This window comes from Amblyomma maculatum, chromosome 6 (assembly GCF_055883805.1).
Source record: "Amblyomma maculatum isolate TAMU_Amacu chromosome 6, ASM5588380v1, whole genome shotgun sequence".
Classification (NCBI taxonomy): Eukaryota; Metazoa; Arthropoda; class Arachnida; order Ixodida; family Ixodidae; genus Amblyomma; species Amblyomma maculatum.
The window spans coordinates 67290370-67308510 of NC_139349.1; the positions used below are offsets into that span (position 1 = coordinate 67290370).

An 18141-nucleotide genomic window follows, 5' to 3' on the forward strand; every position below is an offset into this window, starting at 1 on the left:
TTCATAGCAAAAAGCGAAATGGCACCGCGCGGACACGTGGAAGTGATCGCAGCATATAAAGCAGGCGTTATTACTTTGCGCTCGCATTACTGCAGGCACTGTAAAGGAAAAAGGATTGAGCAATTATTTTTACACACTACCCGTTCCCCCTTATAACAAAATAAATTTATACAACACGAGAAATTGATTTTATCCCACCCCAAACCGTTCACAAACTCGCTGCTTAAAAAGTAGCCTCTAAAACATACATAACGGCCCTAAAAAAATTCTAAAGACCACTCTTTATCTAACCTACCGGATATGCTGCAAACAAATCCCAGAAAATTCTGGCGAGTAATCAACCTTACAGCTAGCAATTGTATCGCTTTACGTAACTCGTGTAGCGAGTCGAGTCAGTTGATAACAATATCTGTGCTACAGTACTAAATGATGCTTTTGTTAATAATTTTTCTTCCAAAATCTGTACCAGTCTTGCTAGTACATGTTATAATGACTACCTGATGATGCCCCCAGTAACCCTTGACACAGCTAATGTCTCTCGCCTCATTTGTGCTCTAAAGGATCATTCTAGTTCAGGATACGATTTTATGAATATTGAATTAATAACAAAAAGATCCTCTTGTACCCATAGCTCGGTTATTTTAACCCAAATATTTCAATAGTCATTGGACATTGGCACACTTCCTGAACGATGAAAAATTGGGAAGGTCGTTTCACTTTACAACTCTGGGAACAACCTCTATGCTGCTAATTACCACCCCATATCAATTATAGTACATCTTGCAAATTACTTGAGTATATATTCGCCACACGTGGGAGCTTTCTTGACAGTAATTTGTTTTTCTCGTCCGCGCAACATGGTTTCCGCAAAGCGTATTCATGTAACACTCAACTAACTTCTTTTGCAAATAGCTTACATTATATACTAGATAAATCATTAGTCGGTGATTGCATTTTTTAGGCTTGTCGAAAGCATTTGATAAGGTTTGCCATCTTTTGATTCTTCATAAATTACGTCTCCTAAATACTGAAACTAATTTGTTCGAATGGATGGAATATTTTCTCACCAATCCCTCAAAATATGTCCGCACTAATGGCTACAACTCATCATTTTCTAAGGTGTTCCACAGAGTTCTTTCCTCGAGCCACTGCTGCTCTTAATTTATATAAATGATCTTCCTTCCTATGTGTAATCTAATATACGTTTATTCGCGTATGACTTCGTTATTTTTGTAAGATTAAAAACGGTGATGACATTAAAATCCTACAACGAGACCTCACGGCTATAGCAAGCTCGGGCAATCAGTGGCTGATGAAACTAGACTTTAACAAATGCAAGGTCATGTGTGTCATCCGTGCTGCTAATCCGTCCCCCGAATACTATCTGAATGACAGTGAACTTGATAGCGTCAATTGATATAAATACCTAGAAAATCACATTTCCCGCGGCCTGTCAACAACGCGAACAAAACCCTAGTTTATGACGACATAATTACTGCATTTGAGCACGTTCAGAATAACACTGCTCGTTTCATTCTGTCTAACTACAACCGAGGAGCAATTATCAGAAAAATGAAAATTGATTTGAGTCTTCCATCATTTTCTTCATGGCGAAAGGTTTGTCAGCTAACCCATTTCACAATTCATATTATCACTCTACCTTGTGTCAACAATTTCTTTCATCACTCTTACATTTCGCTTCGCATTGATCATCCCTACAAAGCAGCCATACCCTTATGCAAAACAGATGCTTTCTTACGCTCATTTGTTCCGAGTACTTCTATATATTGGAACGATCTCCCAAATGAAACTGAATATATTACTGATACAAATAATTTTCGCGAAGTTTTAGCTTGTACTGTATAAGCACTGCCAGTTTTGTATATGCTAATCAAATTATTGTCGATTTCATAGCTAATATTGTGTATATAGTTCCATTATTTATGAACCCGCTTTTTACAACGTTTATTTGTATTTCTTTCTTCCCACTCCCATCTGAAATGCCTGTACGGCCCTGTGGATAAATAAATAAATAAATAATTCTACCCTAGCCGGCTTAATTAATATCAGATTTTTAATCACTACGGCACCTACTGTTACAACGCAAAAGAATAGCAGGTAAAATCTGCCTCAAACAAGAGCGATGCATTGTTTGTTAATAGTTTATGGTTTTGCTGGCTCACAAGTCTGGTAGGCTTATGTAGAGCGGGATGTCTTCGAAACGTACATCTGGGCCAGGGGATATCTTTCACAGAATAACTTTCACGTTGATGACATTAGGTAGGTTGCGCAAGTTTACACTGGCCATCGATTTTAAGACGCCTGTTAACATCGTACCGTACAGAATACTAATTACTAATGTTAATTATATATGAAAATAGGCGCATAAATGAAAGCTACAGGTTACATTGAGACATATGGAGGCGAACTAACAGAGGGTCGCAAGATCAAGGATGGTTCCTAACTTCGAACTTTGATGGTTCAATTATTATGTAGTGTATGCCGCAAAATCAACCATTATCCTGACTCCTAAAATTAAAGAATTGTTGACTTATTTTCTGCTGCAAGCCGGAGCTTTTTACTTCAAGGCTAACGCATTTTGAGACAGAATACGGCTTCAATATATGCGAAGGTCGCTCTCAATCCACCTCATTGCGCTCCCATCTGCATCACATTTCGCAGCGTCGATGGGGCGTAAAGCTAGCATATGCTAATGGCCGCGCCAGACGCCGCAACACGGCGTGCCTGGGCTGGTTTATCTACTCCTATGGGCTGGAATAGGCTAAACGCGCAAGTGTAGATGCCCCCTAATGTGGGTCGAATTGAGAAGGAACCTTGTGACTGGTAATGCATTCGTGACTGTGTAAATAAATGGATTCCAAGGCAACTTTGTCTGTAGTCTCCTTTATGTCATCTTTCGACAAGTTCAGTTAGTTACGTAAAGCTAGCGAAACGTGCGTTACGTAAAGTTACGTAAAGAAGGTGAAATGGTCTGTTGAGAAGCAACCTTCGGCATTATTTCATTGATGCGGGTTTTATAAAAGAAAAAAGAAATCTCTGCTCTGAATGTTCATTTCGCAATGTTCATCTCGCAAAAGCAATGCCGGTGTTCGGGTATCAGAAAACATGTGAGTCACGTTAGTTCGTTAGATGCTTAATTTAGTCATATTTCTGGATGTATACTTAGTAACAACCTTAGATTGTCCGATCATGTAAATTGTATTCGTATTACAAATGTCTATTGTTCTGCTCTTCCGCCTCCTATATTTCATTCTGTTTCAATTTAGAAAAGAATAATTACTTTATTTTAATTCACTTGCATCTCACAGACTACGACCAAGTGTAAAGTGCTTGCACTAAATCTGATAAAGACGTCATTCACACGCATCAAAACCTTGCATCAAGAGCGTCATCCGTGCAATGTGCCGATGATATTGGTTGGAACATTCGGAGTTGAACGATTTTAGGAACGCTACAAGAAGTTAGGTGTTGTGTACGCGAACCGATGCACAGCCACACCGCCTCCTACTGCTAACGGACGCACGGCCGCTCTAGCTGCGATGATTCCTTCGCACGCGTGAATTCTTAAATTGAATAACTTTATTGTTCAGAGTATTCTTCGCGGTTGCTTCTTTTCGTGGAGCCTTCAGAGCTGGTTGGGGTCCAGCTGGTCGCTTCGGAAAAGCAAGCAACCTGCCCGCGACGACGACGACGACTCGCGGGCCAACGAAACCCCAGCCATACGGTTCCTTGGAAGTCGACCGTCCTCGGCACGAGAAGCAAATGTGCTCGCATTTCATTCTTTCCTTATCTTCCAAAAGTACTATAAACCAGTAGTCTTTACCCAGCAACCGAGTTGAGAAGTTCCTCGATCACGGAGCTCCAACGCCCCGAAAATAACATTAGCAGATTTCGTTTATACTAAAAACTTAAAGAATCTTTCTTCTCATTTTCTCAAATATATATTTATAGGCCGTTATCCTTCGTTCCTGGTGCCTGGTTGCCTTGGTGGGTTCCTCAACCTGCACCTATTATGATTCAGAATCCATCCACCACAAATTAGTGCATTTCTAAGATAAATACACGGCACTGATGTCGCAGGCTCAAGACAGTCACGTGGCACTTCAATTTCAAAGTTGGAGGACAGTTGAACTTCGCCTTTAAGGGCACGACGCGACATCGCTAATGGCTCCCGCGCATTTGCAAAGTGCAGGTACGCAAACACGTTGCAGCTCGCTTAGTCTCTAATCCCTTAATGTGTCCCTCTGTTATATGTATAACGCTTACTTAGCATCCAGTCGTAATGTACCACGTTATATATGTGAAGGAACACCCGATTATAAGCTTCACTTTAACCAAGCCAAGCCGCATGGACGTGCCTGCATGACTTCAAGGTGGCCCGTCTTACGTGGGGCCGAAGGGGCTCGTAGTGTTTCTCACGTCATCTTCCCATATGAAAGGAAAAGCCCAACTTGGCAGTGTCTGCCAACTTTGCCATGTGCCTGCGCCCGGCCATGCCACCTGCCAGAGCTGTAGGCTCGTTATTTTTCGCTCACTATACCATGCGGTTTTTGACGTGCACGCAACCCTCGAACTGTTTAGTGCCCTGCCAACTGCCACCTGCCACCTGCCAGAGGTGCATGCCTAATTTTCGCTTTCTTTTAGTGTATATACCTACTCTATTGTTTCTGTTCTGTTGCTGACTGCCAAGAAATGTAAGCTAGGTGGGGTCAGGAGTCGTTAAAGTTTTATTTCCCACCCCTCGTGGGAATTTAATACGAAACAAGCTTCCAAATACCCTTTTTTAGGTACTGCAGATATGAACCTGGTTGCAATTTACAGATATGTAGCCAACGATTATAGTAAAAACCATGTCTGATTTAGCTTTGCGAAACGCGATTCCCCTCGGCGCATTGGCTGGACAAACTTTGGTCATTTCTTGCGTAACTCGAAAATCGGGTGCCAACTTCCAGCGCCCAGCGACATCCATCAAACTACGTCATTAACTGACAAGCATGCCGCGTGGCCTTCTCTGACCACCCGCGCGTCGCTGCTCACCACTACTTACCGCTTTCTTCGGCGCCAGCGCGATAAATAAACGCAGCACGTGCGCTACATAGGGAGATTGACTGGTGACCGCCGCTTCATGGGCGATGCGTGCATGAATTTCTTATTGGGTGAGTAATGGCCAAAATTTGTTTAGACAAAGCGTCCTGGGCAATGGCGTTTTTTAAATTCTGTAAACAGATGTGACTATTACTGCGAGATAGGTACATACCTCATAATTCCAGTCAGCTGCATATCTCTATTAGGTAAGAAGTTAACTGTTAAAATTTACTTAATCAGCTTACTGGTCAGCATGATTCACTCATTTTCTGACGTCCGTCAAAACTGGTATTGGCATGTCACAGAAGCTATATCTTTTGCATTAAAAACAAAATTAAAAATTACTGACATGCTTTGATCAAACAACCGGCATACGTATACGGCCTAGTTTAAAAATTGAGTATGACATTTATACAACACTGGGTCCAACGGATTAATGAACACGAGGGCCTGTATGAACTAGGATGGTCCTTTTTTTATATATATACAGGACGGTCTTCTATGCTGGAAGAGGAACGGAGGGCTGGAAAAAAATTCAGTCACGTGTGCAAATACGAACTTGTTCACCTTCTTACGGCCGGAAACTTCCAATACGGCGATGCCTGTTCATGTGATTAAATTCTTAGCTTACGCTGATAGAGAAGATTTGGCTAGAAACCCGCGGGTCTTGCTGCTAAGAAAGGCGCGCAGAGGTGCCCTTGCACCACCTGTGGAAGTTCTTAGCTAACGGAGAGTGGATCTAGAATTTCACCTTAGGGAGATCCGAAACTATGGTGATGCACAACGGGCTACACTGTATATCCCAGAACCAAACCCCTTGAATTAAGGTGTTGCGATGCTCTGAGTATTAGCGAGGAAGAGGCTCTTCGTGTTATTCAGCTTTGAAGAATTGCGATAACATTTACACGAAGCAAGAGTTGATATATTTCACCGCAAAGGTTGCTGGATGTGAAATGACTCGCTCCCTAATCCAGCACCTTCCTCAGTTCAGTTCAGTTCAGTCGTTCAGTCGTGTCCGACTCTTCGTGACTCTATGGACCATGTCACGCCACGCTTTCCGGTCTCTCACTATCTTCCTAACAGCACATAACTTCGTCTGCAGCGCCTCGAGGATGCCATCTAACCATCGCGTTCGCTGCCTACCCCTTCTCCGGTGACCCTCAACCTTTCCCAAATCTTTCTCCAGCGACTCCTCTCTTTTCATCAGATGACCAAAGTAGCTGAGCTTTAACTTTAGAATTTGACCCTCCAATGAGAAGTCACGGTTTATGGTCGACAATATCGACTGATTTGATCTTCTGGCAGTCCAAGGAACGCTCAAGAGTCTCCGCCAGCACCACAATTCAAACGCGTCAATTCTTCGGCGGTCAGCCTTCTTCACAGTCCAACTCTCGCATCCATACATCACAACTGGAAAGACTATAGCACGAATTATACGGATCTTGGTTGGCAGTCTAATGTCTCTGCTCTTTATTAGGCGGTCAAGGCTAGCCATGGCCCTCTTTCCCAGAAGCAGACGTCTCCTAATTTTCATGGTTGCAGTCTCCTTCCGGGGTAATCTGGGAGCCCAAGAAGAGAAAATCTGTCACAGCTTCCACTTCTTGTCCCTTGATGCTCCAGGACTTGATAGGGCACGACGCCATGATCTTTGTCTTTTTAATGTTCAGTTTTAGCCCAAACTTCTCACTCTCTTCTTCTACACGCATCAGAAGTCTCTTGAATTCCACTTCACTTTCTGCCATTAAAGTGGTATCATCCGCATATCTAAGGTTGTTGATACGTTTTCCAGCAATCTTCACTCCAGCTGAAGACTCGTCCAGACCGGCCTTCCTCATGATGCACTCAGCATATAGGTTAATAGGCAGGGCGACAGTATGCAGCCTTGTCTCACTCCTTTCTCAATCGGAAACCAATCAGTAAGACCATGCCCAGTTCTGACTGTGGCCTCTTGTCATTCATACAGGTTCCTGAGGAGACAGATGAGGTGAATCGGAACTCCCATCTCTTGGAGAGCTTGCCACAATCCGCTGTGATCTACGCAGTCAAATGCTTTAGCATGATCAATAAAGCAGAAGTAGATGGGTTTCTGGAACTCTCTTGTTTTTTAATGATCCAACGACGGTTGGCAATCTGGTCTCTAGTTCCTCTGCTTTCCTACACTCCTTCAAATCACCTTCCGCGAGTCAGTGACAGCCGGTGCCCGTTTCGGAACCATCGAAGCGCGGCCGATGTGCGTCGACCTCGCCGGTCGCTGCGTTTCATCTGCGGAGCTCAGTCCGCTATTTTCGACCACGAACGTCCTCCATAATCGTGGCCGAAAAAAGCCTCCGCCACCGTCTCTTGCTTTCTTTTTCGGCGCGTGCTCTTTCTTCTTTTTTAGCTTTTCAATTCCGTTTCGCTCATCGTTGCTTCTTATCTTGAGGCTTTTCCACCTCGAGAGGCACTCCGCGCCTCGTCTGGACACGAGCCCAGCACGAGGAAACCGAGCAGGAGCTCGTTATTTATTTCTAGCAACTAGAAGGCGCGAACTGACGGTCCCGGTAAGGGCGTGAGCAGGTGGAAATGAAGGCGCCGAAGCCCGACCGGAGTTCACGTGGCTCGCGAACCATCTTGTTCGAACTAGCCTGACGATCATGTGCCCAAACTAAGAATACGAGCTCCCATTCCGCTTATGGGATCTTAAAGCGTGTGTTTATGGAGAAATGAATACACACTCCTCGCGTAAGCGGGTTATCTGTTATTACGAGAAGAGCGCTGTGTTTAGGCTGCCTTGGTTAACGAAGACGGACCCCGGAGCAGCTGGACTCAAGAAGGCTCTTTCTAAAAACAGTGAACATACGTCCGAAAATGACTTAAACCAGCTGACCAAACCTGTCAATAAATTAAAAGGATCTTTACGACAGTTGCACAAACAGAGGCAGTAGGAGATGTTGGAATGTAAGGAATGAAGGGCTTCTGAGTACGAGCCTCTGCAGATAGCGCTCCACTGACGTGTACACGCAGACACGTCATTATCGTTTGTTTTTTTCCGTTTCAAATGCCGACGGGGCTTGCAGCAAAAATTGAGATATATCGTGTGGTCTAAATGCCGCATATCTTGATGAAAGAATGACTTCAAAAATCCGTCACGTTACCAAATGTTTGCACTTTTTATCCGCGCCTATTCGATGACGCATAGATAAAAGACTGCACCTTATTTAGCGAGCTAAGCGCCAACTATCGCGCAGTCGCACTGCTGAATGTGTTGCATAAACTTCTGCGAACCTTTTTCTCAAGTCGTCGCTGGCGTTCTTCGTAGGTCTAACGGAAAGCCTTCGCGCGAGCGTGTCTACTTTTTGTGTCGAGTAGGCGCCGAGCACGGTGATAACTTGCGTGACAGTCAAAACAAGCCCGAGTCAGCACCCATGCAATCCCGGTAACACAGTCATAACCTGATCTGACACGTGTAGGCTGCACTGTGACGCCGGTTTGTCCAAGGGCACTGCCGATAAGGCAGAAAACCGGGCGCTCGGAAAGCTAATTTGCGTTGGAGACTTACGTCCTTAAGCGCCCCGTGATGGTCATGCATCAGGCCATAGGTCAAAACGTGCACACAAGAAGAAGAATACCACCCATTCCTGTATTTAGTGCAACTTTGTCATAGAACGTAAAAAACGAGTACATCCCAAGCGCAACGTAAAATACTTGCACTTAAGCATGTGAGGGAACCAGCTATATCAAGGTGGCTCCGTAAATTAAAAAAAAAATGGCTAGTTGATTACCACATCTCAGAGCTTGTATGTGCCTCCCTGAATTTTAGCATTTGTTATGGTGGGTAATTACTGGGTTTTAGCATGCTTACATTATGCAGCCCAGTGATTTGAGGCATGAGTTGTTTGCTGTTTCCCGGTAAGTTTTTCCGTGCAATGAACAGAAAATAATGTAGTAGCGGTCAAACCGAGCCGCCAACAAAGCTGACCTGTTTGCTTCGGCGTGGGTTCGAACCCACTGGCGGCGAAATTTTTTTCCCGTTAGCGCTTGCAAAGGTCAAAGGTGAAAGAGGCTTCAGAGCCACGTGCCTATGCTATGCGCTTTTTGAGAGGATGTGGTTGATATTAAGCCTTACTGTTGTAAAATAACAACATCAACCACTTGGTACTCTCCCTGCACTCTCGTTGCCAATGTCCCCTTTGGGACTCCAACAAAAGCGACCGACAACAGGCCTGCAATGCGGAGAAAGCAAGAATAGTACCGGGACGACAATGGCCAAAGGCTGTCACCCTTTCTGCTTTGTCCATCGCCCTTATACCCGCACAGCCAAGCGAGGCCAGCCTCGCTGACCTCGCATGTTCCTGCATGTGTCGCGCAGCGAGCACCTCTCGGCGAGGAGGAGGAGGCACGCGCGGCCCGCAACGAGTCGTGTAACGGTTCCTCGCTCAACACGGACGCCAGCGCTTTAATTATAGCCTCGAGCACCTCGAACGCCGCTGCATGTTGCTGCGCGAGACGGAGCGTGGCGCGGGGGGACGTCGCTGAAACGACTCCCATATATAATCGTAGCATTAACCTGAGGCAATTCAAGCCGCAGGTTAGTGCTGGCTACGCCACGGTTTGGCTAACGTCGGTGAGTAATGAACTACGCAAGAACTGGACCACAGCGGGGCTCCAAACGCACTGCAAAATAGTGATAGTAATAACCACGGTGATGTAGGCGAGCACGCAAAGCGCAACTTTATTGGTTTATTCTGGAATTATTTTCACTCGCTAAGAAATTTCAACCGGCTGATGAATTGGTTACGTCAATGTATATTTTAGAATCATTACTCTGTAAGGTGTCCAAAGAGGCCGGCAAAATTTTGCAAACAGGCAAGGAGAACTTACCCAGCGACCTAATTCAAATAATATGGGCACCCGCCCATAGTGGACTCACAGGGAACAAGATCGCCAACGAGGTCGTCCGTGGACTCACACACCGGGTCCCAGCGCGGGCAGACTGCCCTGTCCAAAAAGCGAGGCTTAACCACATACAGAGAAATTCTAGAACACTACAGAATGGCCAGGAGAACCCTCCCTTCCCCCATAGAGCTCTCACAAAGAAGGAAGAAGTAATCTGGCGAAAACTGCTGATGGGTACGTTTCCCAGACTCGTATATCGTACAGAAATGGCATCTTGGGGTGCACTCTTCCAAATGCAAAAACTGTGAAGACATAGCGACCCTAAATCACATGCACTGGGCTTGCCCGGCGCTAAACGTCCTACATGGAAACAAAGAGTCATGGGAATCCTCCCTCCATAGCCAGGAAGAACAAGCCAAAAAACAAGTCATCGGTCAAGCCCAGGCCGCCGCCGGAAGCCAATTGATTCCGGCCGACGTCTAGGGGGGAGATAGACAGGGGAGTTGCGTCTCACCCGATCACCCATACTCTCTACCGGGTGCTAATAAAGTGCTTTCTCTCTCTCTCTCTCTCTCTTGGAAATTAGCACTCGATAAACTTTTCTGTACAACACTTTGAGTGATATGCGGCTCAGTTTTCAACTTCTAAGCTTCGATTTTAATGCATTGGGCCGCGAGTGATACCACACTCCTAGTGCAGTCGTCAGTCGTCACCATTCACTTTAATTATGCTCATAAAAAGGCAGAGTCCTCTGTAATCGGTCTCAGGATATACTTCTGCCACCATAGCAGCCAGGATGTGTTTATTCTAGAATTTGCGATTTTCATAAATATAGCCATAGGGGTGACCCTATGTCACATCCGATTTAATCTGATATCTCTATATGGTAAACTAATCTAGACATCGCATTACTGCTATCCCCTCGATGGCAGTGGCTTGTACTTGCTATCGGAAAACAAAGAATAAGCAACATATCTTGCGCAAATATCTACCGCTTCTCTTAAATTATGCAGCAACTGCGAGGAAAATTGGCATTCATTTCTTTATCAGCGCTGAGCCTATGAATCGCCTTCTGTTCAAAAAATGGCATCCCATAACTGCCCCATTACTATCAGGCAATGAAAATGGCATCCAGGATTGCAGGGGATTTGTGTGTTCAGTATAGTAGCTTCACAGCGACAGACGTATATAGGGGACCTTCCCTCGAAGCTAAACGCGATTGTACGTTACGTTATGTTTCGAAATCGAAAAGCTCAGCTCTGGGCTGGTAGCTACTGATGATGCTGCCCATACGTGTGGCCATGATATATCGGGAACCCTCAGCAGATAGCAAGGGGGCGCGGAATATTCATTATTGTCATCTTCGTCTACAAGCGTCAAGATGAAACTTGAGGAAGTCTCTCTGTTATGAAAATTGCACTATTGCAAGAAATATAATGTTTGTTTAAAGCTGTCATCTTCCGCATCCAACGTCAAAATGCACTGAACTCTAGGTTATTGCACAGATATCAGCACCCCATTAATTATTGCGCTAAGCAGGTATCATAGTGTACTGCTATTTAATGCTGCGGCTAACATAGACCAACGAGATCGTAATCAAACACATTTCATTTGTTCTCGGTACACCGCGAGGTCAGTTTGAGCAGAACCCCCGAAAAGAACTCCGCCGCACACGAACAGCCGAAGACACCTCTCTTTGGGCTGCGAAGCAAGCTGCGTTACATCTGATACAGCGTTAACGGCAGACTCTAACAAAGCTCTACTGCACTACTTCGCTGCAAGTGGCCTGCGTTATCATATCTGATACTACACCATATGCCGTAGTGTGACGCAGGTACTACAGAGTAAAGATAGAGCATGTATCTGCTATGTTTGCTGTCTTTGACCTCTTATCACGCCTTTCTTTTATCTTTCTTGTCTTCGCTCACAGTAAAACGTATCGAAATGAATTCTCTACTGGCACTTTCTCCCATTTTTTTTAATAACGTTGTTTATTGCCTCAGGGCATAAATGACTATGTAAAGATAAAATAAAAGAGGTGCATTAAATGAAAGAAAAGAGGTTGTCAGTTCTAATAAAGTCGAAGAGGAAATTATGATGAGGCCCCTGTGTCGAAGCAATGTACGATGACAGGTTGTTTGGCGAAAGACCCACTGCTGTCAGGTGCCGAATTCTCGTCGGCTTCAGTGCCGGGAAAACCCACAACAAGTGGTGAATATCTGCCTCACTATTCTGGGAGTTACAGGCAGGAGACGCTTGACGTGGATATAAATATCGAAATTGAGGCCACTTTCGAGTCACAGCGGGTGTGAGGCCAACCCCGACCCGGATCCTCCGTAGCGCAACCTCCTCTGCGCGGGTAAAACGGCTGGGGAGGGTTACCGCACACGGAGGGACAAGAGCACGTGTGCGGCGCCGGAAATGCTCCTTTCTTGACAGAAAGAGGGTGACATCATCTATACTGAGGAGACGTGGTACTGATAAGGGTAGTGTCGCCTGGCAGATTGCAGAATCTGCAGAGCTTTGTGAACTGAGTAGGTCGTTTGAGACCCACCTAATTCGAGTGGTTTGCGGGATGCGAATCGTCAGACGTACATTCTGGCAGATTTCTGATCTGCGACTGACACGTCGTAGCATACGTGCTACTTGAAGGGTGTCGATGCGGATGACAATTTTGGCTCTAAGCGATAAGGACGGCACCCAACTCAGAGCAGAAAGAAGGAGGTCCTGCGAATTGATATCTGGATGTCTCATTAAGCGCCGGCTTGCAAGGACAACGAATTGCACTTGTCGTTTCACATCCGTCAATGCTGGCATCTACATATATGTATAGTTATCGAGCCGTGGGGCAGCTGAATATCTTGTTCCGTGATCATTTCACGAAGGGAATGATGCCACATCAAATGAGATTGTTCGATAAAGATCAGTAGGTTTGTGGTCACTCAGCTACTCAGCTGAACAAAATTCCATGGATTAAGAACTGGCGATGCGGCGGAGAGAGTATGGTGTCCGTTTCTTCATCGTGTATGTACGGGATCTTGTCTACGGTCCTTCGTCTCGCCCTCTCATTGTCTCACCTTTCTATGCCATTTTCCCCTTTGCGTTTGCGGTGTCTCCAGAGCGACAAACCGTCGCTTGCGTTCTGGATAACGTCTAAGGCTTTTCCCTCATTGTCTATTTCCCCCTCTTTGCATGTAGCAGCAGCTAGCTGTGTTGTGCTGAGCATCATCTGTTTTCGCAGGCAACAAGCTAATTTGTGACTGCCGCCTGGCCTGGATCCTCCGGCTGGAGAACCGCACGGAAAGCGAAAAGTTCCGCCGCGAGCTTCGGCACGTCAAGTGCGACTTCAGTGACCCGGAGCGCGGAAGCAGCAAGGTGAGCCCAGTGAGTCGAGATGTTGGCTTCTCATTTGGTAGTTTATCACCCATGAGACCCTACTACATCCAAGGTGTCATCCATGTCATCCATGTGTTAGCCATAAAAACCCTAAACCCAACCGCATAAACTCATTTACTATAGCTTCGCCATGCTTTACACTCTTCTGTTCCTTTCCTCTGGTCGGCGAGAGGCGTCTTGCTAAGCCAGGGCTCTTTCTGATGCTTATTTCCTTCCTTTTTATGAGCGTTTGACTTACTTAGTGTACTGAGTGTTCGCTTGGGCGTGCCTACTTCAAATTTTAGCAATTAGCGCAGTCATTGTAGCTGCTTGGCACAACACAGGTTCAGTTACGTTTTATTGGAGGAAGCCCCGAAACACGCAGATAGTTTCGAAAAATTTGAAAAGCAGCATGTGTTTATGGTCTGGTTCGTGTACAGCTTGTCCGCAGAAACTTTAAATGTTGCAAATAGCCTAGTGGAAGCTGCATTGCTGGCGATGATGATGAATTTTTGTGGTGTAAATACAGTTTTCGGTAAAGAGCATCATGACACAAGATATATTATCGCCCTCTCGAGGTGGTATCTAATACACATTTCCCAAGCAGTTCAATACAGATGAGCCGAACACTAGGCCTATTATGTTCATTATACCAGGACGTGCACCCATAGTGTCAACGGTGTATAGCTGGCGATACTTACATTTAATCCCGCGCCTTCTGGATGCTAAGCGAATGTACACATTGGCTACTACTGCGACCGAGCAAGACGCATTACTAGAGGCAATCTCTCGCACCTAGGCAAGGACAGATAGCCTGGGAAGTCTTATGCAGGTGTCTGCAGACACTTTCCCGCGTCAGCATCACATTTCACAAGGATGTAAATAAAACACGAAACCCCACTGCAGGTAACGCGCTTGACCCTCGGAGACCTGGGCTGTTCTGAAGAAGCTGCTTTGGAGTCGGACGCGCTTCCTCCCCTTCCAGTATCCACGACCACGCCAGCTTCGCATCCGAGCTCTCCGTCAGAAGCCCAACCGGAAGAAGAAACCACGAGTCACGGTCCAAGTCTAAAACCGGAAGTGGAACCAAAGAGGCCACCAGCGGCCAGCGAACCGAAGGAACAAGACGCGCCCGCGACGACGGCGTCCGCGCCGCCAAAGGACGAGCCGAAGTCTTCAGCGCCACCCATCGCATCCGCTGTGTTCACGCTGATCGTTTCGCTTCTTCTCTGCTGCCGCCAAATCGTCTGAGCAGCCTACAACGGTGTGCCTACGTGCGACGTGGCTTCTGGCTTCTGCAATTGCGCACTGTGAGGAAAGACAGCGCCTTGTATCGCTACTGTGGACGCACGTGGAAGTATGAGCAGTGTGGTTAGTGCCTTAATCAAGTGCTTGCGGACTGCTTTTATTTTTCGAAGAGAGCTTATACGAACTACGACGGGAGAGATTTGCTTCGTGTCCGTCATCTTATTTCCAAGCCATTATGTTGGTATTGGCCACACTGGTTGATAGCGTGCCTTGTTCTGCCCCCACATGCTGGTACCTGTGAATGCGACGTTTTCCAATTTTTACAGCTGCCTTGCTACTTTCTCGTTCAGATATTATTGCCGTCAACATTTATTGGAAATTACTGTAATCTGTTACGTGTCGGCCCACATTCATTTTGGCAACTGAAGCGATTGCGTAGATACTTGCTGTCTGTGATGATAAAATTGTGTGATTTCCCTGTTTCGCTTTACTTAAAGTGTTAAACTGTTAATTAGAAGCGTGGCTAATCACTTTAATCCGACTAAGATGGCCCGCTACATGATAGTAACTGTGTCAGTAAAGTATGTCAATGCAGTACAATTACAGGAAGGCTACGCTTTCCACATACTGAGCACTGCCAAATATTATTGCCTTGCAGCTCAGCTTATTTATTACCTAGAAGATAGTAAGTTTGTAATAGTCATTCAGCAAAGTGCCTTGTCTGCGTTATTAAAATGTAAATTTTGTGCAGCTTTTTCCAGAGGGACTTCTTCAAGTCAAGTCACTTTTATTTTCAACATTTACAATGTTGACGGTCTCCAGGCAATGGTATCAACATTTTTCAATGCACGCCATAACTCGGCGCATTGTTACCATTGTCTTCCTGTTTTAATCACTGTTGCCGAATGCTTTTCACCTTTTTGTTTACTTTTGTACGGGAGTTCTAGGAGCGACAAACTAGCTAAATCCGTTACATATGACTAAAGTTATTCTATACATTCATGGTAACAAGCGGAAATCTCTATGTATAAGAAAAATAATCTAATGTGGAAAATGGAGATTGTGAAAAAAAAAAAAAACGTTTTAGATCGCATAAGACGTTTTCTTTTTTTCGTTTTTTTTTTTTTCATCCTTTGTAACTGTTGTGCGCTAAGAAGAGAGCCTTACTGAACGTCTAGTTGAGGAAGGGGCTCAACCAACAAAATAATTGCTCTTGCACGTAGCCATCAAGGGATCGTGCCTAAAAACACACTCTTTCAAATACGCTCAGTTCCATATTAAGTCAAACACGAACGCTCATATGATTTTTATGTCTACGCATATGTACACACAACGCCAAACGCTGTGCGCGTGCAGCGAGTGTTTAGCATACACACATTGCCATCTTGCATGAAACGCACGCATGTATCATTTTCCAGACGCGTTACACCGAATTGGATTTAGTCGAGCTCTTTTATTTTGAGCGTTCTTTTTTTTTTTTTCGATGAGAGTCATTGCCTTTTCTCATGTTTTCTTCTCTTTACGTTAGATACCGAATCATTTTTATACAGCCGCTGTCGTGTGAATCGTATGTCTAAAAAATAAAGCTATTCGTGGAAACGTCACTCAGAACATTGATTTATGCATGGCGGAATCAACGCCGAAAAATTCCATTGCTCTTATGGCAAATGATACTGGCATCATTTTCACGTGCGTTAAAGATACTGTGAAGTTTGTGACGCTGCCTGCTATGTGCTACCAAAGAAGAAACCAGCGTCTATACAGTGGCCGTCTTCATCGGCTGGACGTTTATCAACCTCGTCTAAAGCTCCGTCCGTAAAAGAAAAAATAATAACAATAATAATAACGAACGGTCTATGAACGGTCCCAAACATGCTTGCATCTAGGTGAGAACCATTTCATTTTGTCGCTGAAATAACGGTCTTGTCATTTGACGTTTTAGCTGCGTGTTCTGAATGAAGCTTTTTCCTCACATTAAAAGATTTGTTCAAGTCGTGGCATAGGGAACAGCACAACGACAAGAAATAGGCACAAGGCAACTTTCTTTCAAGTGCGGTATAGCGCTAAAGGCCGCTTTCTGCAGAAAATTTCACGTCGACGTTGTAGGTGGTAGTTGGCAAGTGGCATGGCTGTGCACTAACTGGTCGTCCGGTGGTGTGACGTCACGGGATAACACGATAAGGCCGAACTGGCACCTACAGGCTATGCAGGCACGTTTGTATGGCCTGGTTAAAGCGGCGATATTTATTTGGGGTGTTCTTTCACATAAATGAGTGTCTTACGGCTATGGGCTGATGAGTATATGAGAGGCCCAAATAAAATATTACTGTTTAGGCGAGTCACAAAGCGGATGTAGGTAAACGGGAATCCACAAGGCAAGTCAGCAGGGGAGAGTCATTAACGTTGTTGCGACATAACCTTAAAAGCGTGCCTAGACCTTAAAGACGCCCCCAGTTTTTTTTTCTTCTCTTTATCGAGCATAGGGGGAGCGACGGGAGCAGAGCCACTAATTCAGATGTTCAATTTCTTCCATTTATACGCGAAAATCAATCGCTGGCTAGTTCATTTGTTAGATTACCTATTTAGCGACAGCTTACCATGGCAAAACAATCTTCACAGTACTAGCGTATTCCTCGAAAGAGAATAGAAGGGAAAGATGGAAACATCCTTGTTTGTAACTTGTGGGGAATGCTGCGATAAACTTATCTAAAGACCGTGGTACACTTTGCCTAGCGACGAAATCTCGTTTTAAGCGGTAGCGTATACTGCTGTTCGGGACGAAAAGAGCGCCGCCGTCGCCGTAACATAGAACTGAGTAAAACGTTCCAGAAAAAAACAAGCACGTGATTTCGTACCAAAATTGTTTTGCAAGCGTTCTTCGTGCAGTGTTCCGGATGCTGTAATACCGTTTCGCTTCTCGTTTAGCATTCATCTGCTAGTGAAGTTAGTGGTTATTTTAAAATAGGGATTCGAACCGGCTACTTATGTGCTTCCTATTGTATGCCTTTTATTTTAAGTGTAAGTGTCCACCGAGAAGCCTGACATGTAGCTACCCTATACCTAGACATAGTATACCTACCTAGCCCCAATAACCGAACCAACTAAATGTGTTTGTCAAACTCTGTACCAGCCTCTCAATGCCGAACATTCACAGTGTGAAAAGGCGGGTAAAGCTTAAGCGTCCTCTTAATTTTGCTTTTTACGCCGTGCTGGAAAGAAGCATATGTGAATGTGAGAACATAGGAGAACGTTCCAGTAAATGGTCAAAGTTTGAGCCATAGAATGACGGTCAAGCGTCAGATAAAAGTAGAATGTCTTCAGTGAGTTGATCAGGTCTTTTTAGTGCGTGAAATCACCGATAAGCTATTCTACTGCTAGGATGATAGTTATCGGGAAAAAATCCCATTAACGGACTAGAAGGCAGCTAGAGATAACAAAATGTCGCCAGTAAAAGCAGCTTTTCAAGGGTCTAGTAACAAAACAGCTCGTATAAAGCCGCGGGAGCAACACGCAGAGAAAAAAAGTGAGGTCAATATT

General features: G+C 45.0%; 1 protein-coding gene across 2 annotated transcripts in view; it reads left to right on the forward strand.

The window, feature by feature from the left end:
• Window positions 1-14960, forward strand: part of LOC146185932 (uncharacterized) — a 42807-nt gene extending 27847 nt beyond the window's left edge. Inside the window, exons 3-4 of one of the 2 annotated variants that reach the window (XM_084606859.1) lie at window positions 13223-13365; window positions 14263-14960. In XM_084606859.1, the coding sequence (XP_084462985.1) occupies window positions 13223-13365; window positions 14263-14607 (488 nt within the window). In that variant the 3' untranslated portion in view covers window positions 14608-14960. The remainder of the gene's footprint in view (window positions 1-13222; window positions 13366-14262) is intronic. The other variant, XM_084606860.1, reaches the window with a different exon arrangement.
• Window positions 14961-18141: the final 3181 nt, after the last annotated feature.